This window comes from Astatotilapia calliptera, chromosome 6, assembly GCF_964374335.1.
Source record: "Astatotilapia calliptera chromosome 6, fAstCal68.1, whole genome shotgun sequence".
Taxonomy (NCBI): domain Eukaryota; kingdom Metazoa; phylum Chordata; class Actinopteri; order Cichliformes; family Cichlidae; genus Astatotilapia; species Astatotilapia calliptera.
This window is the reverse complement of record NC_137427.1, coordinates 33274697-33298338: the sequence shown is the minus strand read 5'-3', so window position 1 is coordinate 33298338 and position 23642 is coordinate 33274697. Positions and strand designations below refer to the sequence as shown.

The 23642-nt window shown below is 41.7% G+C and overlaps 1 protein-coding gene across 1 annotated transcript; it reads left to right on the top strand.

Annotated features, from left to right (window-relative positions):
* Window positions 1-6596: 6596 nt before the first annotated feature.
* On the top strand, window positions 6597-22575 carry pdgfba (platelet derived growth factor subunit Ba). Its single transcript, XM_026171808.2, has 7 exons — window positions 6597-7463; window positions 15494-15596; window positions 17584-17649; window positions 17783-17979; window positions 18482-19598; window positions 20485-20621; window positions 21568-22575. Exons 1-6 carry the CDS (start codon window positions 7392-7394, stop codon window positions 20610-20612), a joined length of 1683 nt encoding a protein of 560 aa, XP_026027593.2. The 5' UTR covers window positions 6597-7391; the 3' UTR covers window positions 20613-20621; window positions 21568-22575.
* Window positions 22576-23642: the final 1067 nt, after the last annotated feature.

Genomic DNA, 23642 nt, shown 5'->3' with positions numbered 1-23642 from the left:
GTAAAACCTTCTGCCACTGAACTAAACCTCATCATACTTAATGACTGTCAGCAGGTAGCCCAGTGGTTCCATCAGCATGTGAGTGTGTGTGAATGCTAGATGAGATGCTCAGGTATAGAAGAAAACACTGCGATGAATGTGTGTGACCTGTTTAGAGTTAAAAAAAAGAACATGAGGAGAGCTCAGTTAGAGTACAAGAGTGTTGTGTAAGCACCATGTTTAATATAATACCTGACTGATATGAAGGAACTGCAGTCAGCAGATTTCAGATCATTATTTTGCAAAGGATGCAATTAAAAAGTCAACTTTTTAATCCTATGTTTTCATATACTGTTGGGATCAGAGTGGCAACATGCAATTAAGAGTAAAAGAAAGTTGCCACATTTGTAGTTTTGGAGCAGTAAAAATGTAGTCCAAGGTCACTGAGTTATACTTAATTGATTTATTCAGAAATTTACCTCAAACAAACAAACAAACAAAACGAGCTCCAATTTAAATCTGTTCATTACTATACTTTTATTTATTAATTTATTTACTTTTCATTTGTTGTTGTAATACTGTTTATAATAGTAGAGAAAAGAAGTTTTTTCTTGGTTTGCAAGCTGAGCCAAGAAAAAGAGTATGACCTTCTTAAACCATATGTATACTATTTACTGTTCTTTTTTTCTTTGCCCGAGAAAGATAACTGTGATAAAAACACAAAGCAAACACACGACGCTATTAAATATTGAAAGCACACTCTCGTACGTTTAACCTGCCTAATTCTATTTAACCGGCACGCCTTGGAGAAAACCGGCACAGCTGGTGAAGCAGGACCAGCACAGCACTTCATTAACCAGAAACATCAGCAGTGATGAGTAAACTGAGCACTGGCGTCTGATCATCTTGCTGAGAGTCGTTCACTCGGCAGGCAGCTGTGCTTGGGAACACAGCGAGTGTTTTTACTCATAAAAATCAGGGAGAGGACTGAAGCAGCACATTTGATCGGACCTTTCTAGCAATTCAGATGGCCTCAGATGATTACATGGCAAACACGAGGTTTTCACTGCTATTATGGGATTAGGAAGAGAGACTGAGGTGGAACATATGGATAAGCAGGAAACTGTTGGTGGAAACTATTGTTTTATAATAACGCTGCAAAGAGGAGGAGGAGAAGGAAAGAGGAACATAATGAAAAGTTGGTATGGAGGATGTAGGTTAAAAAAAACAACAATGACAACAATAAGGATAGCAGTGATGATGGTGGTGACACGGACCATTTCTGAAGGAAATCACACATTGCTGCCGTCAGGCACTGCAAATAAAAGCAAGTGGCACATATGCGTCAATAGATATGTCACAAGTTTATCACTTATCAGGTAACACAACAAGTCTAAAAATAAACACTAAGAAAAAACTCCCTTAAAAAACGCTGCATCTGTTGTTGCTAAGGTAATAAGGAAAAATATCTACTGCGTGGCTTCCTTTTGTTTTGTTTTGCATTAGCCAAGACGACCAATTATCACATGAAGAGTCTTTCCTTTCACCCCAACAGCTCTCATGCAGTCAGCAATCAAATCCTCCATTCATCCTTGAGTACTTGATCACCTCTAAATGTCACTGTTAAGTTTATTTATTTATCAAGAGACACACAAACACACACACTCATAATGTATTATGTACTAGTGTTAGATTAAGTACACAACATGTGATAAATCACATTCACCAGCTTACTCATATACTAATGGTGGCAAGCAATCTAAGGTAGGAGTATAAATGGTAAATGGCCTGCATTTGTATAGCGCTTTACTAGTCCCTATAGACCCCAAAGCTCTTTACACAACCCATCATCCACCCATTAACACACACATTCACACACTGGTGACAGCAAGCTACATTGTAGCCACAGCCACCCTGGGGCGCACTGACAGAGGCGAGGCTGCCGGACACTGTCGCCACCGGGCCCTCTGACCACCACCAGGCAACGGGTGAAGTGTCTTGCCCAAGGACACAACGACCGAGACTGTCCAAGCCGGGGCTCGAACCAGCAACCTTCCGATTACAAGGCAAACTCCCAACTCTTGAGCCACAATCGCCCCATTAATGTACTGTTGTTACTGTTGCTGCTGTTTTTATATGGGACATTTGGCAGAGATTAAATGTCACGTATCACACAAGGCCATAGCCTGTCAGGGGGCACCCAGATTTGAACTGGGGACCTCTTGATCTGCAGTCAAATGCTCTACCATCAAGCTATACGTCCTCGCATGTGCCAGTCTGCAGGAAGGAACAATCTAGAGCAGAGGTGTCAAACTCAAATACACAGTGGGCCAAAATTCAAAACTGGAACAAGGTCGCGGGCTAAAGTTAATATTTATTGAAAAAAAAATCTTCCTCCAGATATAAGAATGAATCTCTTCTTATGGACTCAAACAAGTTTTGCTGAAAAACTGAATATGGAACAAGAAAAGCTTAATACTAAACAATATAAATATTAGCTGTATAATACCAGTAGGCCAGCTCTAATAATAATTTGGTATGGCTTCGCGGGCCAAATGTAACTAGGCTGCGGGCCAAATTTGGCCCGCGGGCCAGAGTTTGACACCTATGATCTAGAGTAAATTTCCCCAACATTCAACTATTTAGGCTCATCTTTAAATGCCACTGAGCCAAATATGAGTTTTGTTGGTTTTGGTTTTGTCAGTGTTACCCGAACAGGGAAACACGTGTTGTTTCTTGGCTGTACAAAGACCAAAAGATTCACAAAGTCTCATTAACACAATATTCTCTCAGTAAAAGAGATGCTCAGATTAGCAACAATGTTATCCATGTGGGGTTGTTGTCTGAAAAGCAGTGTGTACGCTCTGTCAGCTCTTCCTGTACAAAGCGAAGGCGGTCCTCAGCATTTCATACTCATGGACCTGGCGACGGCTGTGCTCTACAGCTGCTTCACACTCGCTGCCTCATTGTGCCGTTTGCATATTTAGCTGCTCTGTTCCACTTCCCCTGCTGTTGATGTTGGGAAAACACACACAACAATACAGCTGTGAGGCAGCTGCCCGCCCTCTCTTTTCCTCTCCTCTCAGCATCCCCCTGCCTTTTCCTTCTTCCCTTGCTTTGACTCAGCGGTCGCTCATTCGCTTTCGATCTCATTAAAGCTTGGTTTGAGAAAATTTTTTTTTAAATTGATTCACAGAGCTGTGACAATGTCAATGGGTACGCTTTTTTTTTTCCAGAGCACACTTAGTATTTGATTAACACCAATTCTAATACAAAGTAGGGACCCAAAATAAAATATTTTCCTTTTCTTCTTCATGAAAACCTTGAAAAAAATACCAGATGTGACTCATACTTACCGCACAAGAGAGGGTGAGGTAGATGTAACACTAGCTAGCTTAGTTCTCTGGGAAGTTTAGTGTTAGCAATGCTAACACTTCCGACTTACAATCACTCACTGCTAATTGCTCACACAATGATAATGACTTGCTATATTATTGGAAAGATAATGGAATTAAAAATGCTTCACAAGGAACAAATACCACTTTTATGTTTTATGGCTAGCTGTTTTATGGCTAGCTGTTTTATGGCTAGCTTCAAAAGCTAGCCATTCGCTGAAGTCCACTTTGTGACATTTCCAGTTTTCTTCCATTTTCATCCTATAACGCAGTCCTCTGGCTAATGAAACACCATCTGAATGCATCAGTTCATCATAACAATAATTATAACATTTTATTTACTAGAATGGAAATACATCAGAATATTTCACTGTGCAGGATGAGTTTATGGAGTTAAAAATAGAGCAGATATTAGAGCAGATGAAAATAAAGTATAAGTCTTCAGTGATCCTTAAATGCCTACTTCAGAGTTTATCTTTGCCCATTTTTCTTCATTGTGACCCCACTTGGCTTTAAACAAAGGAGAGATTTTTAACGATAACTCATGTATCCCAACAAAACTTCTCAACTTTTGATCCTATAGGATATAACAGGAAAATAACATTCAATAGCCCTAAATGAGACAGCCCACCAAGATAGCAGCAGGACAAGCTTCCAATGTTGTGTGTTAAATCTTTGACACGAGCTTGAACTTTGGTAGGAGCGCAGCATTTGGTTTCTTCATTCTACAACTGGCTGTGGTGAAAGAGGAAGTCAGCAAGAGGAGAGAGGGGATGAAATTTCCCCTTTTAATTAGATAAGGATATTAGACAGGAAGTTAATTAACGCTCTTACACAGACTCACATGTGCAGCAAGGTTTAAAAAAAGAAAGAGAGTGTGAGAGTGAAAGCAAAAGAATGGTACGATAACCTTCATGTGGTACAAGCCAGATATGCTGTTTGAATTAAACCAACTTCAGCTTCAGAAATTTGAGGCTTAAACCTTCTTTTGATTACTTGTTTGTTGCCGCTGGTCAAAGGAAATGAATTAGTCTTTTTTGTCCGTATTCAGTTTTTGAGGGGTTTTCTTTAGTCTGATCTTATTTTTGCAACCACGCGAATGTGGATCCTCCAGTAAACATATTTATTTCCAATTCATAATGAACACACAAAATGCTAAAATGTCAAAAAGCTGCAGTACCTTGAATGTCCACTTGAGACTTCTTTCGGAGATTTTGAGGTGACTGTCGTAATTTGGCACTATATTAAAAAAAACTGAATAAATAGAATTGAATTGAGTATATTTTCAGTGCAGCTCTGTTGCTTTTGTTTCACAGTCTTATCAAAATGACTTTGCAGGTGAGTTTGTGCCTCCCCTGGCTTTGACATGCCACAAACAACAGAGGCTGTATTCGCACATCTGTGTCCCCCAGTGTCACGGACAGCTGTGCAAGCTGTTCTGCTCTGTCTGGTTCTGCAGTAGTTCACCTGCTCAAACACATGTGCGTGTGTGTGGTTTCTATCCTTCCTGTCTGACATACCAGGAATTTTATGCTGAACCTTCAGAACTGACAGCAAGCAGCGCTGTAAACGTGATACGCTTTCAAGTTGATACATGCACACAAACTGTATATGCACCATGCTTTCATTATTACATTTGAGAGGTCACACTTCATCCTGTCATTGACAGCAGAGTGATCCCAAGGTCTGCCAATTTGCTAGTGTGGAAGTATACGTGCATGTGTGTGCATGCGGTCTAAGAATAGCTAAAGAGGGATGCCTGCTTCCTCTGTCTTCCCTCAGCAGTGAGGAAGAATCTAACGTGACTCCCGGCTTCCATAGTGGTCCATCAAGCCATGACCCCAAAATGAGCTTCCTGGAAAACATTCACTGTCTACAGCGAGAGTGCATTTATCTTCAAGTCACCAAGCTTCTCAGTTCAAAGCAAAAATAGTTTTTTCTCCCCAATAGAGCAGGATGACTTTCTAAAGGCCAGTAAAATAAAGCCCTTTGATGCTCTTTTTTAAAAAGAAAAAGAGAAACATGCCATAATAGTCCATCTTTAAAGCCTTGTAGGTAAAGTTCTGTACCAGAGGATAATGTAAATCTTACTAGTACTTTTAGATATTCAAAGTGCTGACGGCTTATCTCAGCAGGATGAAAAATAATTTGCCTGCAGTCCTTTTGAAAACATGTGAAACAAACGTGATAAGAATCAGCTTGTCGTGATGCTGCGGCAGTGTGTGAGGACAAACCAAGGTATTTTGCATATTTTGCACATTCTGACATTCTCGGTAGAGCAAGAAATCTGAATTTGTCGTTTTTTTAATGTGTCTGACAGACAGTCCATCTCTACCTTGGTAACAGGTGGAGTTCACCTTGTCTAAACAACTGAAGCAGCGCAGCCAGTGAAGTGCTTTCAAAATGCAATCAAAGGATTGTCTGGACTTTCTGCTTCTGTTTGGTTTGTGCTGTTTGCTAACCCCCACCCCCAGTCGTTCAATCTAAACTATAATCCAACCAGCAAATGCTTAGACTTTTTAGTGAAACTGTTTGTTTGAGCTCTGACTCTTAACTTTATAAAGCGGGCTGAATTTGCTGAACACATCTCTTTTCTCATTCTCATATTCTAAAAGTTCCGCAGTGGATTATCACTGAGATGAAAGGAAAAATTCCCCAGCTGAACCACACAGCTGCATTTTAATATATGGCGTAAAGACTTTGTCACCAAATATGATAGTTTGACATTATGAACACAGACTGAGACTGAGATTTATTCAGATGGAAATAATATTCGATCTATTATAGTACAGACTTTCCCTTTAAGAGCACCCACAGGCTCTTGGGTTTCCTTGCGACTAATAAGAAGGTGGCAAAAAGAGAAAACCGAACCCCCGGAGAAAATTTTACGACTTTTACGTCAATTGCAACTTGGCAACATAAAGATACAGACTTCCGCAGGAAAACCTTCAAAATAAATTTTTCCCACGCCGTATATATTAATAAATGAAACCCTGTGTCTTAGAATTTAGTGGAAATTCGTGATTTGAGTGGATTTCCACGTAGACTATCGCTATGTCATGATAAATACGAGGCTGAATGACTATCAAAACACGAATAGTTTCTTTTTTAAATTTCAAATAAGATGCTTTCCGGTACGAGTTCATTCCATCAGTCGAGCTTGATTATTAAACTTCAAGCTGTTTCGATTCGGAAAAGCGACTCGCCGCTCGAGTCGCAATCAGAGAGGAGAGAGGCACGACGGGAGAGAACAACCTGATCCAGCGGATGAACGAGCGTGCGAGCGCCCGGAGGAGGAACAGACACGCAGCCAAGCACGAGACATAAAAGAGCCGCTATTAACGAGAAACGCGCTCGGGTTTTGCAGTGAGATAAACGCGCTGGGATAAGAATATTCTGACTTTTATTTTACAGCAGAGTCCAGAGAATTACGCGCGACGCGCAAGTCCAAGGTGAACCAACTTTTACGCACGGACCTTTGGAGATGTGGGGCTCAAAATGTTACCATGAAGTTGCATCATTGTTACATTTAACTGCAGTTTTGGAGCGAGAACTTGCGATTTAATCAGTTTTACTGGATTTTTTTTTCTTATCCAGAAAGTGGACGAATCGAACACCTTGGCACACGCGCACGAATCTTTTTATCTGCATATTTGGAGGACGTTATTTGGACTGTCTTTTGCATTACATGCTGATATAACAGAAACTGTGTAGCTGCATGTTTTGTTGTTTCCCAACACCCGGCGTTACGCACTTACCCTTGACGTCTCCCGAGTTTTCTAAAAAAGCGGTATGGACAGAGTCAGACGTCTAGCCTGCGCGTGAGTCACCGTGAGCAAACATTTGGACAAGCGGCGCTTGTAGGCAGTGACACATTTTGGGATATTTAACAGTGCGTGCTTTGCACCAGAGGTCAGCACACAACACCGGGAGGACGCTCGGTGCAGCCGGGGGATTGGACACCGAAGTGCTAAATGCCCAGCCGGTCGCTTGCGGCTCCTCTGGCTGGGCGGAAACATGAGGTCCTGGGTCCTGGTGCTGCTGCTGGCTGCGCTTTTGGCGGCCCGTCTCCGGCTCGGCAGCGCTGAGGTAAGACTGTGGGACTTGCTGGTAAATATTTACGAGAGGACACAGGTTAAGAATCAATATAGTCGCACTGTTGATTTAAGGATGATGGAGGTAGTAAGACCGAGGTGATCTGTCTTGAAAAGCAACCACAACAAAATTAATTTTGATTTGAGATTGGTATTTTATATTTGTAGCAAAACTTTTGTCCGCTTTTTTTTAATTTAAAGGCTTAAACATTATGTCTGCGTGGGAAAAATGGTTGGCTTTAGGGTCACCCGTGAGACATCCAGGACACACTGAGAAGCCTGCAAAAGGTCATGAGTTTGAAACCATTAGCACGTAGATGTTTTGGATGGGACTGGCAGGGATATCTTTCTTATTCTGATCGTTACTAACCTGAGAATACAGTTTTCCAAAGGTAGGATTTAATATCAGTGAAATAACAGTCAACACGGTTGTGAGTTCATGTTCAGACTCTGATATGTCACATAGTGAGCCAACGTGAATTCTTGACTTGTGAGTAAGTGTTTGACATATATTACTCCCTGAGGTGATTCTGCGAACGGTTGGTGGATGTTTCCTGTTACACATTATGGGCCAAGTAAAAGAGAAAATGTAAAGTTTGTGTGTTTATATGGGTGAACCTGTGCACGAGTCTGTTCAATAATCTCTGTGTGCCTCTGCAGCTTGTGCATTATCTGCTTCTCTCTCTGTCACGTTTTGAGAAGGTCATATTCCCGATGTATTGAGCGTAACAGTGCCACAGAGAGAGCGGGGAAGCCAGGTTGAGGGTGGGCCTTGGCTAGTGGCCCAGCATCAGGAGTTATACCAGTCTAAAGAGCTGGAGCCAAAATCCATCCATCAACATAGCTGTTGTTTTTGTTGTCATGACAAATACACCAAGGACCTCTGTCGCCACACCTTTAAAATCATCTTTCTATGGAATTGATTCTTTAAGGATTCCCATTTTTCCAGCTGCTATGTATATCTCTGCGAACAGAAATGCATAGTTGGCCAAATAAAGACTGTACATGTATAATTACAGTAAAAAAAAAAAAACCAAACATAATGTGTAAATACCTTATACATATGTAGTAGTTGTTTGGACTTGGTGTGGACCACTTTAGCACATAATCATGATCACAAGAATATTTAACCAGCTGGGACTTCCCCTTACGAGATGGTGCACAAGTGTTTCGCAGTGTCATTCATTTGTTTGCCTGGAGCCCTGGAAAAAAATAATTCACATCTAAATCACAAAAAAATGTTGGCACCTTCTAAACACCCCCGTGAGTGTTATTTGAGTAAGGTCAAGCTACATTTTTAGCTCTGCTTAAACTCAACGATTAAGTTGATACAAGAAATATAGTGTCACAGTTAACATGCCAAAAGATCTAGCCCAGTGTTGCATGAATGTCACACTTAGTCGTGTTAACACTTCTATTCAGGATAGCCTCCTACATGGTTAGCTCTGTCCAAGGCAACTCAGTACATGCATATATGCAGTATATACATTGTTTGCGTTGTAACACCGTCGAGGTGAATGAAAGTGTGACTAGACCTTAGTTGACCTGAAATTTTGTGTGATCTCCTTTTTACCAATCTTAGGTTCTTTTCCTCAAAACCACATCATCCTGTAAGGGTTGGAACTAACAAATGGAGTCTTCCTTTATACACTTAGAACATTTACTCTGAATAAACGAAGGCTTCAGTGTTGCACAGTTCACCTTTGACAGTGTGCTACTGCTTCAGAGGTTCAGTAACTTCACTGTGTTGAACCCAAGTATGGTGTGAGTTAGATTTGTGGCCCCTAGATTGTAGGCCAGCACACTTGGGTTAATTAGCATTATGAATTTACTTGTTAAGTCAGTGTATCTCTCAGTGTTTGGCCCACTCGTTGCAAAATGAAGTCTTTGGCTGTCTTAGTTTGGTCACATCTATTGGTGGAAAACACTTCAATCACACGGAGGTAATCCAGCTACATCGTGACATTGCAGGTTGATGTTATCAGTTAAACCCCAAATCTTTATTTTAATTTATGTGGCAAGAACTGTTTTTTCTGCCTGCTGTTAAAGGGTAATGCAGTCAAACTGTCACTTCTTTTGCATCATCATGCATCAAACAGGTACAAGTGTGAATGCACACACAGAGTTGTAACATTTCATTTTTAAAAAATCCATTTAAATGGAACTGGAGTCAAATACACAAAAGCCCCCACGCATCAGGTCAGACCTTAATTCTTTCATCTTCTGCTGTTCAAATCACAGATGCTGATTGGTGGCTGCTGAACAGGTTGTTGTCTGACTATTGTCTCTGCGGGCGAGCGGGGATGATTTGCTGCTGCTGCCTGTCGGCTTGATCCATTTTACATAAGAACAACAACTAATCTGCCAGGGATTTCATGGACTTTGTGTCCCGTGTAGCGGTGTGTGTATTTCTGTGGTGTGTGTGCACATCTGGATACGTGACCGGGCGTAGCTGTGTATGTGTTAGCGGACATATGTGCTTGTGTTTTTTTGTATTTGTGTGTACTGCAGAGGGGTTATGTCTCTGAGTGAGTGCATGTGTGTCAAATAGAAAAAGTGCAGTGGCACATAAGAGTATTTGTTTGTAAGCCTGTGCAGTTCATTTTTAGAGAAAAGTCAGTCTTATGTAATGCAGAATGAAAATGAAAAACAATGGAAATATTGTAGACTGTATATAAAAGATGGCAGTAGCCACTGCGATACCGCCGTTGTTTTGTGGGCTACCATTGGAGGGTCCAGCTCTAATATAGTTTAGTTTACTTTTGCAGTATTTTTTAATTTGGTGATGCTTTCTTAAGTTACAGTGTTTTGACCTCTCAGGGCCACCGTAATAATAATAATATATTGATCCCTGTGGGGAAATGCCTCTCTGCATTTCACACAGTGAAGCAATGGGCAGCCACCAATCTAGCACCCAGGGAGCAATGTGCAGGGACAGTACCTTACTCAGGGATAACTCAGGGTAGCCGTGCAGTGGATTTGAATCCCTGACCTTCTGATCATGGGGCCACTGCTCTACCTACTGAGCAATCCCATAAAGATAATACAGAAGTTAATAAAATAGCAGTCAGGCTTTTACTTTGAAACAGGTTACTAGCCCCTTACATAGTGAAGACTTATCCTGAGTGGTTGAAGTCTATTATTATTTTTATTATTTTTTATCATTAATTCAACTCTATTTGGAGTGAAATGTTTGAAATTGCTTGGGCAAAACTGTCAGGCCAAAATCCAAACAAGACTGCTGAGACAAAGAGAAGCAGCAGCTCACAAGTGAGGAGCTGAGAGGAAAGACGATCTCTCAATTTTGTTTGACAAGTGACTAAATGGCTAATTAAGTTATTATTTCCACCTTTTGGTTACTGTGCAAATAATGTGTGTGTAGAACTCCCTTGAGTTTTCAGTGCGGTTTGATTAATTTATTACGCAACGTGCAAACACAAGATTCACTTAAAAGCCGCCAAATTATAGAAGTGGCACTTGCTGTAATGATCAGACTTGTGTAGCTGCAGTCACTTTGTTCACATCTCTTCCTCCTTCTTATTCTTCCCATCTCAGCTCATCTCTTCTCCCGCCCGTCCGCTCCCCCTTGTCCTCATGTTGGCTCCCCATCCATCATCCGTACCCTCATCTCTACAGTCATGGTTGGATTGTGTGTGTGTGGGTGTGTGTGTGTGTGTTGGGTGGCGGTCATGATCTTTGTATTCAGCTTGTTTGTATATTTGTGCATAAGTGAGAGAGTTCCCACTGTTGTCTTCAAGTCTATCAGTTTATTTAGTAGTAAGTTGGCAGTCTGCCTCATCTTTGATAAAAGGAGGCATGTGTTGTGATACCACGGTGTGATTATGAGTCAGTAGTGACAGATATAGATTTGCTGTTATTTTGTGTTTATTTTTTTCCAGGGTCTGTGCTTCTGATTCCGTGTGTGTGTGTGTGTGTGTGTGTGTGTGTGTGTGTGTGTGTGTGTGTGTGTGTGTGTGTGTGTGTGTGAGAGAGCAGTCAGCTGGCCCCATAATTACATTCCATTACACTTCGCCTTTCTCCTCAAACATTCCATGCAAGCTCTTTGCCTTCCAGGCTTCCTCACAGGCCCCATGCAGTGTGTTATCACGAATGTGTGTATGACCTCCTCGCAGACCGTGACATCCTATATACGCTTATTTTAACCCATAAGCTCAGCCACACACACTCAGCAGAAAATAGATTTGTATAAGCCAGGATATTTAATTTATTGTGCTGAGCGATTTGAGCGATTTTCTGCTCAAACCACTGTTTTTAACTTGTCCTCTCATTCGTGTTCCTTATTTTTATAACCAGGGGGTTGTTGCATGTCCAAGTGAGAAACTATTCCCTGTCTCACTGCTCAGCTCTCTAATTTCTCTGTGAGTGTTTGTGCCTGCATGTGTTTGTGTGCATTTGCAATTAGCACTAGGGCTGTAATGAGAGCTTCTTGCATAGAGGAAACAGCCTGTGTGAGTGCAAGTTTGTGGCAGTGCTCGCTGGACAAATTTGGCAGACAGTTAAGTGGTTAAGCATCTGTACATAAACGGGAAAAGAGGGGGCGAGGTTGTGTGTGTAAGAGACTGTGAGTATGTGTATGTGTGTTTGCTTAACTAGGTCAGCCAGTGGCTCGTGAAAGTCATCCAGGTGTCCTGAGCCATCAACGCCCACAAAGCAGACAGAAGGAGACAAAAGAACAGAAAGCTAGTCGGGGAAATGAACGTATAGGAGGCTATGAAATGATGATAAAAGAAATCATTCTGGATCAGACAGCGGATAGACTTTAAACAGGTGATCATCCTAAGGAAAACATTGATTTTAATTTTAATTCAGTTGTATTTATATAATGCCAAATCACAACATTAGTCACCTCAGGGAGCTTTATATTGTAAAGACCCTACAATAATACAGACAAAGCCCCCTTTTATGAAGCACTTGGTGACAGTGGGAAGGAAAAACTCCTTTTTAACAGGAAGAAGCATGTTGCAGATCCCAGCTCAGAGAGGGGAAGGGGTGAGGAGAAGGAGATGTTACACTGACTAATTTATTTATTCTTAGAGTGTATACAGTCATATCTGTCAGCTCATCTGAGAGACAGTGTTGGTATATTCATGACAAACGGGGAGTCTGTTTGGCAACAAAGAAGCAAACAAATAAAAACCACAGTGATCACTGAGCCTACTGTCATCAGGTAGTTTGAGAGGGAGCTAGGCCACTACACTGCCTCTTAGCTTTGTTTTGAAGCTTTAGAAAATCTTGTCCACTGATGGTAGGCTTGGATTTGGCTAATTGCAGGTTCAGCAGTCCAGCACGGCCTTACCTGGGAGGGTAGGGTTTCAATTGCTTGTTAAGTCTGTACTGACTTATATTTAGCCTGCATGAAGCACATGTAAAACATGTAACGGCTAAGAAGGTGGAAGATGGAGATGGAAGGTTCTTTATTGTGATGGTAGATATGGACTGATTCTTGTGTGGTGCTCTTCTACTCTTTTATACAATGTCTCTCATAAACACACACAATCATATAAGGATTGCTTGTCTGTGTCCAAGTGCTTTCTATCAAACGTTCACACTCCGGTGAACAACTCAGGATTCAGTATCTTGCGTAAGGATACTTTAGCACGTTGACTGGAGGAGCCAGTCGAGCCACCAACCTTCTAATTAACAGATGAGCTGCTCTGCCTCTTCTAGATGTCTGCAGCATTAACATAGCTTTTCCAGACTTACAGCTTGCAAATCAAATATAATCAGAGTGAAGATCTGAATCTTTGCACTTGTGTGTGTGGAAAAACCTAACACGGGTGCTCCTAACAACATTAATGATGCTTCTGCTCAATTTAGGTGCAGAATTGTAACTGAAAACGGCTGCTTTGAAATATAGAAAGGAATAAAGCAGAGAGGGTGCACACTGATGATGCCCCTCGAGTGCACCTCATCAGAAAGATCGGTTTACTGTTAAAATCACAAGAAACATCTCAAGTTTGGCGACCTTTGCATTTGCGAATAAGCTTCACAAAACCATAGGAGACACGTTGAGCAATTGGACAGTAAATCTGTAAAGACACAAGTCTGGTTTTACATAAAACTCATCTGACTAGCTGTGTCAGGAGAGATCCTGATCGTGATGACTGCTGCAGTTGAAGTGTTCACGGGAGATAAAACGGATAATATAAACACGTTTACGGCCACACATTTTTTCATCATCATTAAAGAGACCGTATCTACTTCGCTGCTTTCATTTTCCCGTCTCTCTCTGAGAGTTATCCACATGATCGTAACACTGCCTGATTTGTTTTGGCATTTTTCTGGCATGTGACACTATGAAGTGTTATTCCAACTGCTTGGAGATAGCGCGAACTTAGAGCCAACCACAGCAAAATGTGCCAATGACTTTTGAGTCATCCGCCTTTGATCTCGATAAAGAAACCACAAGGGTCTGCCCTTAAAAACAGCGACGCTGAATCCATAATGAAATCGTGCAGTACTTTTCATTAAAACTTCATTCATTAATACATGACTTCTCTCTCTATATATATTTTTTTTATTTTTTTCGAGTAATAATGAGATTTCTTGCATAACTTAAAGGATATTTTTCATTCCTTTTTGTGTTGTTTTACAACACAAACTTCATGGTTTAGGCTGGTGGACTGCAACTGAACTAAAAGAACAAAAATGGTCAGGATTGATTCAGAGAAAAGGGGAAAAAGTCCTTGTGGGTAAACGGCCAAGGAGGGAGCAACAAACACCAATCACAACCATCATTTCCTTTGATGGAGGAAGCGAAAGTGGAGCAAATTTCAACTGGAGATCAAGGACTGAGATATTGTACGCCAGCCCTCGTGTCTCTCTCAATCCGCCAGCGCACAATTCTGTCTAGTTGTGTAACTGTTGTGATACATTTGCAACTGTCTTCTGCTGTTTCATGCACGTCGATCCTCTTCCTCATTTCGCATTGTGAAAAATAATCACCCAAATTAATCGAAGATCCGAACTCTTTAAAACACAGCGAGCCCGTGTATTCATGGTGTATATGTGTGGTGCTGTTTTCCCATGAATGCATTCTTTCCTCTACAAAGAGGACACTCCCTGCCTCCTGTGTAAAATAATAACTGTGCCACAGTTCAGGGTCAGGCTCTTGGACTTGAAACCCAGACTAGACCTGCATTTCCTTCCCAAACAAGACATGCAGCTAATTGCAATTCAAGATTGACCTTAGCCCTCAAACAGCCAATATAGTTCTTGTGCTGGTGTTGGAGTCGTGCAGGTTTTGTGACAAGGCATTTGACACCAGCTTTGTTTCACTAGCAAAATATCCACGCTGCTAATTGAGAAGGAAAAAAAGGGCAGTTTAGGTTTGACTTGCAGAGCTATCTCCTGATAGGCAAACATGCAAAGTGAGAAAAAACTGCCTTAAAGCAGATATCATAGTTTGTTTACAGATCCTGGGGAGTACTTCTTTATATAACTTTATATGAACATATGAAGCACCATTTCCCTTACTTAAACATGCCTCAACCTTTAGCAAAGTATGTGACAAGAAGGACGATGTATTTGGTGTGGAAGTCCTGATTTGGGACACACATCAGTTAAGTTTCCCATGATGCACTGAGTGTTTCTTCTTGACTCACCTCTTTTCATTCTCCGTGAGTTTATACACTACTCTGCATTTAGTCATTAGTTTTTTATCATTCATTTCTGGCTCTCTTCCACATGGTTCTGCCAGAGGTTTCTTCCTGTTAAAAGAGATTTTTTCCTTCCCACTGTCACAAGGTGCCTGCTCACTCTGGGGTTATCTGTTGTTGGGGTTTCGTCTCTGTTTTGGGTATTGAATTGAACAGGATGCAATGTCACTTTGATTAGCGGCTTGGTAATCTTGCGTATCAAAGTCACTTTGAGAAAGATGCTGAAATTCAAAAACCTCCATGTATCCATGTGTGTTCTATTTGCCGTAGGGCTTACCTCACAATAGAAGTTGTTTCCAAGCAAATTATTATGATTTACTACAAATGCTTGTGTTTGTCTCAACAGGGCGATCCACTCCCTTCATCTCTGGTCGACCTGGTGAGGAACTCTCCCATCTCCTCTGTGGAAGACCTGAAGCTACTTCTGCAGGAGGAGACCGATGCAATAGGTACTAATGACCACAACGCACACATGCACACACGCACACACGCACACACGCACATATACAGAAAGTAATAAGACTGACGTGGAGGAGGTAAGCATTTGGGTGTACCCACAGAACAGTTTGATGACAAGAGGAAAGATGGGAGGAGAGAGTAGCAGTGACCTTGTGTGTTTGACAAACTGAAAAGGAGAGAGAGAGAGAGAGAGAGAGAGAGAGAGAGAGAAAGAAAAGCCTTCAACACAAGGTCACTACATTGTTCTCCTGCTCTGGATTCCTCTCTTGGTTTTGAGTTATGGATGTTTGTATAACAGGCACAGACCTCCCCCCGCTATGCCTGCACCCTCAAACAGAGTCCAAACTAAGTTGTCCACAAATGCGCACCAGCGGGTGATTAAAAAATTAATTATAGTCTTACCCTTTAGAGGACTCAAGTCACAGATACATATATTAATAGACAGACTTTTGATCATAATGCATAAATAAAACAGTGACATAACGTCAACCACAGAGAGGAACCAGCAATGGGAAGGATGCTCAGAAACAGGACACGAGGAAGTGACTCAAAGTTTGTTTTTATGGCAGATCAAACTATTTTTTCCCTTTTTTGGATGAAGCCAGTTATTTTTTGAGTTTTAGTTTTATCAAGATTCTGAGATGACAAAGTACGAATGACTCATTTTACTGCCTTTTTTTCTTCTTTTTTTAAGCAATGCCAATGTTCAAATTTAATTGTTCAGCATCTTAAATTCTATCGTGACTCAGTGGATGTTGGAACTCTGCTTCAGGTCTATCTTATTTAAGTTTGCTTTGTTCCAAACTTGAATCACTGAATTTTTCTCTGGTACTACTGAATGGTTAACGTTTGGGCTTTTCCCTGCACAAATAGGTTACAAAAGTTGTTTGACATCTTCAAAATGAGTGACGTAAGCCTGAGCTGTACTTTGTATTTAGTGCAAATTATCCATTAAACTTTTATTGTGTATTGATAAATACAATACACAATAATAAACAATAATGCTGTGTTTAAAATCAATGAGGCAAAGAGTTGAACAGTTGAAGAGTTGACTGCTTTATGATGTGAAACTGGTGTAAACACCATCATGTGAAATGCTATTGTTACCATTCTTTTTGTTAGCTAAAATGCTAGCAAAGCTAGTACTGTTACTGTTAGCATTTAGGCACATGTTCATTAGCATTATGCTATGCTCAGAAATATATTTTTCTCAGTTTTGCATTTTCCATTTTCTCTGCAGAAGAGTTTCTTGTTATCGCTGTGTAAATATATGTACTCACTTTAATAAAAACATGAAAGACTTGGCCCTCAGAAAGAGATTTAACATGAAATAAAATGCTATCAGAATTAGCAGAATGAGCTACACAGCCTGCTGATTAGCCGGCTAGCAAAAATTAAATGAGTCAGATATTAATATATGAATGAGGACGACAAGATTCAGCTCTCCAATCCAATTAGAAACAGACAAATATTCAGATAAAATGAGAAATTAGCCTCTGAGAACCTAACGATCTGCTCTCTGTCTGAACCAGGCAATTAATTTGTGCTGCCAAATAGCACTTCATACATTAATGTACTGCACGTAGACACACGGAGTAGCCACATGCAATCTATACCCAGGGATATAATTAGGGCTTAGAGGGTAGAGTGTGAAATGACGACATATGTGAGAGTGCAAACATACGCTCACAGTTCCATGCATGAGCTATATTTAACTGCTCATATCTCGCCTCAACAGTATTCTTGACAGCAGCGAGACAAATTGTAGCAGAAAATAGCCTAATTGTTTTAGTGGAGGAAAAAAATGGCTTCCTTTGTGTAGTGAACAATGAGTTTAGCTAAAAACTGCCCTAACGGACTTGCATGTTACAGGGTTTCTGTTGCCTGTGAAAGTGCTTGCTTAATTTTACCCAAGACTGCTATTAAGTTCACTGCTAACTTTCATCCTTTGATCCCCTCTCCTTTCTTCTTTTGCAGAAGAGGAAGAGGACGTGCATGATATTATCCCAAAAGGCACCCATGGTCGCTACATTAGAAGTCTTGGTAAGTTTCTGCATCTACCTTTTATCCCTCAAAATCTTTTATTTATTTATTTTTATTTTTTTTAACCTCGTATGCTAGTTCTACTATAACTCACAAATTCATCCATGCCTTTGCCTCTCTTCTCTCCTAACAGTGGAGGCGCAGCCAGCCCAGCAGGCGGCCTGTAAAGTGCGAACAGAGGTGATGGAAGTAACGAGGTCTATGCTAGATCGCCGCAATGCCAACTTCTTATTGTGGCCGCCATGTGTGGAGGTGCAGCGGTGTTCAGGTTGCTGCAACAGTCCACGGATGGAGTGTGTCCCTATAGTCACCTCCACCAGATACCTACAGGTATGCAGATCATGCAGCTCCCATTAATGACTTCAGGGAGTAACTGAGAGTCACAAGTGGTTAATATTGTCTAATATATGGTTTTGGATGCACATTTACAGAATTATATAACATATTAGCCAGTTTAAAGGAGTACAAAGGCTAAAAGCTAGCCTAAGGTCTGAGTTGTGATTTTTATTTGATTGCCTGAAGTGACTTAGACTGACATTGTTAATTTATTTGCAACCTGAGTCTATGCATGACGCTTAAAGAACAGGTAAATCAACATTTTTTTCTTTTTAAAAAGAGAAAACAAGTCTTGACTAGGATCCATCAAATAGCCTGGAAATGCTAACGTGTCTGAAAGTGTCAACAGCAATTAGAGCTCTTTGCTACTCATTCAAAAACTTCCTCATTAAAAATACAGAGATAATTTCACAGTTTAGTTCTGTATTTCTGATTTTTTTAAAATCACAATCAGTTGTGCTAATTTTGTGATCTTTTTCCACCTTTTTTATGCCAGGTGATAAAGATTCAGTACATTAACAAGAAGCCCCATTATGAAAAACCCATCATCCCAGTGGAAGATCACGTCAGCTGCAGGTGCCAGAGCCTGTCCTCCTTTTCCTCCTCATCTGTTCCCTCTAACCCCATTCCTCCTCCACCTCCCCCACAACAGCCGCCACTGTCCTCCCACGTTCCCCGGCTCGTTCAGCCCCCTTCACCCAAGACTCAGACCTCCAAGGCTGACCTCCATCGCCACGATGACCTAAAGTACAACCAGCAGCATTACGGTCCTGAAGAGCGTGAGCCGGCGGTGAGGCAGTGGCAGCATGGCAGTTACACCCAGCTTGTACACTGGACCCAGCCCAGGGTGCATCAGATACCCCAGCCTGGGTTGCCCAGGCCGGTCAGCAGCTGGCCATCTGAAGCGAGGGCGGAGCACAGTGTCATGGGAAGTACACAGCAAGTGGGGCACGGTAGTGGGTTTGAAGGGAGCAGGGAGGAAAGTGGTGTGCATACATCACACAGTGGGGGCCAAGTGCATCATCCCGATCACGCAAAGAGGCAGCAACAGTTATTAGAGCATCAGCAAAGGCATCAGCATCATCAGCATCATCATCATCATCATCATCATCATCATCATCATCATCATCATCATCAGTCACCTCCACAGCAGTACAACCACGGAGCAACGGAGGACCGAGAGCTGAGAACGCAGTATCACCTCGACACTCCCCAGTCAGACAGTGCCTCACCCCCTGCCAGCCAAACCGAGCCACCCAAATTTGAAGAAACCTCCACCCTTCCATTAACAACCATTCAGAAAGACTTTGTGACCAGCCAAAAAAGTATAGAGGTCACAAATCACAAACAGGCTGAGACTGAAACAGCCAGTCAAAAAGAAGGGAACGAGAGGGAGGAAAGTGGCTCAGCTAACAGCGGGGACTCGGCCACCACAGAGCTGGCCAATCAGGGGAAGAAAAAAGACTCTAATGTGACCGGTGAGGACGGTCGCTTAACAGAGGCAGAAAGGAGGCAGAAACTTCTGGAGCTGGTACAGAGAGAACCGAGTGAGCAGACTCATCTACATCCGCTTCATCCTCACCAGAGACCAAAGCCAACTACATTTAAAACAGGTACTGTTCAAATATGTGTGTGTGTGTGTGTGTGTGTGTGTGTGTGTGTGTGTGTGTGTGTGTGTGTGTCTGTGTGTGTGTGTGTGTGTGTGTGTGTGTGTCTGTGTGTCTGTGTGTGTGTGTCTGTGTGTCTGTGTGTGTGTGTGTGTGTGTGTGTGTGTCTGTGTGTGTGTGTATAAACAGCATTTTTGAAAACTGAATTAAAAAACCAAATTGTTTTTTTAATACATTTTTAAGTGGAAGGTGTGAAAAGCAAACTCACTGCTGGACAGATTTTTGGATACACACCACCACCCTGGATGTGTGGATTGTACTCAGTGTTAACAATCATTTTAGTTTTTACTGGAAAGACATATCTTGGTGGCCAGTGCTCTGTTTTTTCATATTTCGCACCTTTAAGGAACGTGGTCAGGATCCACATTAAAATCTAGCCGGCTCTTTCTTTACTCGTGTTCCACTGCTCCAGCAAGTTGCATGCAATTTGACAGTCAAGCAAACAAATGCCACCTGTCACACAACTCCACTGTAAGTTTTACCTCGTGCGCGTTCCCAGGCAGGAAGCAGCTCAGAGTACATGTATGACTGAACAACATGGCCACATGTGTCCTGCCATTCTTCCTCAATCCCCTGAGAGCTCTGCAGTCAGAAGGCTGAACTTCTGACTGTGGGAAAACCTGCAGGCAGCCACAGGCTTTGTTACACAGGCTTCAAAGTTATCTGGTGCCCTGCAGGGTACAATTGGAGCCACTGCACAATTTCTATACCATGTGTTAATTCTTTGCTTCACTTACTTGTGCAAGAAAAGGTTCTGTGTTCAAACTTGGCCAAACAACTGCAGAAAAAAGTTGACTCATTCTGTTTCTACTGCCTGTTTTATCTCTTCCAGCTTCCTCTACGGCGGCTCCCATTTCGCCTTCAGCCCGTAAAGCTCCGTTTCGTCCCGCTTCACCACGCCGCAGGAGGAAGAACCGCAAACGCATCAGCAAAGCAGCCATTAGAGCTATGATCATGTAAACCTGCGAGGTAAGATCAAGGAGACAGACAGGGTTAAGGGTTAAGAGAGAGGTGAATATAAAGCTTTGTAGAAGGGACAATATTGTTTAACGTGAGGGTGGTAATCTGTGCACTGGTACTTGGAAGTCTTAAATGGAAGCTGAATGGATGCTGGGATCGCTGATAAAATAATTGAGCCATTGTCTGTGAAGGTTCTCAGTCATCCAGGTCATCGTAGTCTAAGGAGCTTGGAAAGAAAAGCGTCTGGACTTCTTTAAATGGCTTGAAGACATTTCACCTCTCATCCGAGAAGCTTCTTCGGTTCTAGGGTCAAATGGTGGAGAGACCCAGATTTAACCCCTGTGGGAGTATCCCCCCTTAGCTCATGTGATTAGGTAGAGGATCATTAGGGGGTCCTATTCCCCCTCCTGGGGGAATACTCCCACAGGGGTTAAATCTGGGTCTCTCCACCATTTGACCCTAGAACTGAAGAAGCTTCTCGGATGAAACGTGAAACGTCTTCAAGACTAATTGAGCCATTATTTTAATTACTAGTGTTAATATTTTGTTCGATAATACGCTAAATGTAAAAATTCTGAAATCCATCTGCCACTGCTGGGTTCTGTCAGTAATTAGTAATACAGGAATTTGTCCATATTTAGTCTTCAGAGTTTTGTGGCAGCCAGCATTTAAATTCAAGATTCAAGATTCAAGTATTACATTTCGCTGCGTGTTATACTTGTATAACTATGCATGTGACGAATAAAGAATCTTGAATCAGCAGCAGGCTTCAAAAGCTAATGCGCAGAAACAACAAAACATAAATTTGGTAAAAGTAAGGGCAAACCTATTATGTAGGGATATGCAACATACCCTGTAACCCAAGGGTTATTAGGTAAATATTATATCAGTGTAGACAAAAAGCTGACAGTGAACGTATGTGACTTATCCGACTTTTCTTTTGCCTTTCTAACAGGAAGATTTCAGCCAGAAACATTGCTCCAAAGGAATGTGGAAACACCAGAAGAATGGGTTTCTTAAACGTTGGACAGTCCGGACTGTGTGGACAGAGCTGAGGGTGCAAACAGTGCTGCTGTTTTCAATGGACGGCTTCACACGGAGTCACCTGCTCCAGAGATGCCGCGGCCCATCCAGCGTTAAGGATTTTATAAAAGTGCAATCATATGAACTCTGTGGACCAGAGGGTGTTTGACACACTGGATTTTATTTGGTTGAACCACAAGTCCAGCTGATCTGGACTGATGAGTGGAAGTGTGTGAGGTGCTGAAACAGAGTCGACTCTTTTTGCAGTTTGCAGCCATTGATTGGCGACTGTAACACCTTTCACTTCAACTTTGTGGTTCATCAGATGGAGAACCCGACTTGGACTTGGAAGTTAAGTGTTTGGGTCTCGATTTGAGACTGGAGACGTGGAGAACTGGATTTTTACACTGGGGTGATAACTGGAAACTGCAGAGTGCAGCTCAGGCCTCAATGCCAAACCTTACTCTTATCCTAAAATGTCTAAAGTTATCTAACACTGGAGTAGCCGTACACTGACCATACAACACTGACTTTAGAGAAGTGCTCTACCGTGTACTGTAGCTAAATATACTGGAAAATATCGATAACCTGCTCATTTTGTACTACTGCCAGATCAAAATGGAATGGAATAACAGCTAAATGCCTGCTTAGATAACCTGCTATGAATATCCACATTAAAGCAAGTCTTAAAGACCTGGCCTGTTAGAGATCGCTGTGAGCCAGTTATAGCCAACACTGTATTGTATAAATGCTTTTAGAAAATGATCTCCACGGGGAAAAAAAGAAAAACTTTATTTCTTAACTTATTTAAAAAAAGGGGGGATGTGAAATCCTCTGGTTCTCAAGTGTAATTATTGTTGTTTCAGATTATAATTATTGGTTGTACAACTGTTACTGTAATGAATGTTATTTTTAATATAAAATAAAAATATTGAATGAATATTTTGTTTTCACTTGACTGTTCATGCATGCATGAGTCTCTAAATGGAGGTGAACGCATGCCTAATACAAGTGCACGTTCACGTGCATGTTCAGCTGTGTGCATGCGCCAATAAATCAGACCGAACCGATAATCCTCACCCTATGACTGCACGTCCTGCAGCTCTGTCATGCAAAGCAAGGTAGGGGTCAGCAGAAATGTCTGGTTGCTATAGCAACTCATGGACGGCCATGTCAACAGAGGAGTATCGTATGGTGAAAGAGAGACGAGGGAGGGAGGGTGTCAGTGCAGGAATGGCCAGAAGATGAACGACAAGGGAGGGAGCGGGTGAGGGCTCAGCTGGGGGTGGAGTGGAGCAGAAATGGCATCCGAGAAAAAACAAGAAGAGAGAAGGAGCTGGAATGCAAACAGAAAAAAACAATCAACTCATTGAAATATACAGTTGTGAAACTATAGCAAGTAGAGACAGCAACATGGAAACTCGTTATAAAGATGATTTAAGAAAGAGAAGCAGTTTAAATGTCATTCTCTTGTGTAACGGGGGTTTCCCCCTGCAAAGCTAATTTGGTCAGCAGATTCTCTTCTTTAAGGACGATGACTCAGCATGTCCTTTACCAGGACCTGACATGTATAAACACTTCATAATAGCTCACATGTGGCAAATTTGCCTTGGAGATAGGCTGCAAATCTAAGCTTGAAGATTACTGTGCTTAGCTATATTTAGTATAGTAACAAACAAGATATTGCATGTTTTTTTTTTTGTAAAATCATAGGAGAAAGGCTGAAGAGTCTTTCCACTTTCTCTAGAACATTCCCACATAAACCAGAGGGTGTACCTCGGTCATTGTAACCAGGAAAGTTCTTAATTGAATTCCAACACAAAGGCCCACTTCCAGACTGGCCCCTACATACCTCCCACTCAATCATGTAGTGTAACTCTGTGGTTTCACACTTGTAGCTCTGGAGGGTCTCTTAGGTAAGGAGCAGGGTGAAACAACACAAGACTTCACTTTCTCTGACAGAAACAGAAACTCAGTCAGTGTTTCCTACAGTATTATAAAACTAGA

Bases quoted from the DNA above. Each gene is read 5' to 3' on its own strand.
- pdgfba (XM_026171808.2), top strand. From the start codon at position 7,392: ATGAGGTCCTGGGTCCTGGTGCTGCTGCTGGCTGCGCTTTTGGCGGCC. The intron at 15,597-17,583 runs GTACTAATGACC...CTTCTTTTGCAG, and splicing joins GGAGGAGACCGATGCAATAG to AAGAGGAAGAGGACGTGCAT. The intron at 17,980-18,481 runs GTATGCAGATCA...TTTTTATGCCAG, and splicing joins CCTCCACCAGATACCTACAG to GTGATAAAGATTCAGTACAT.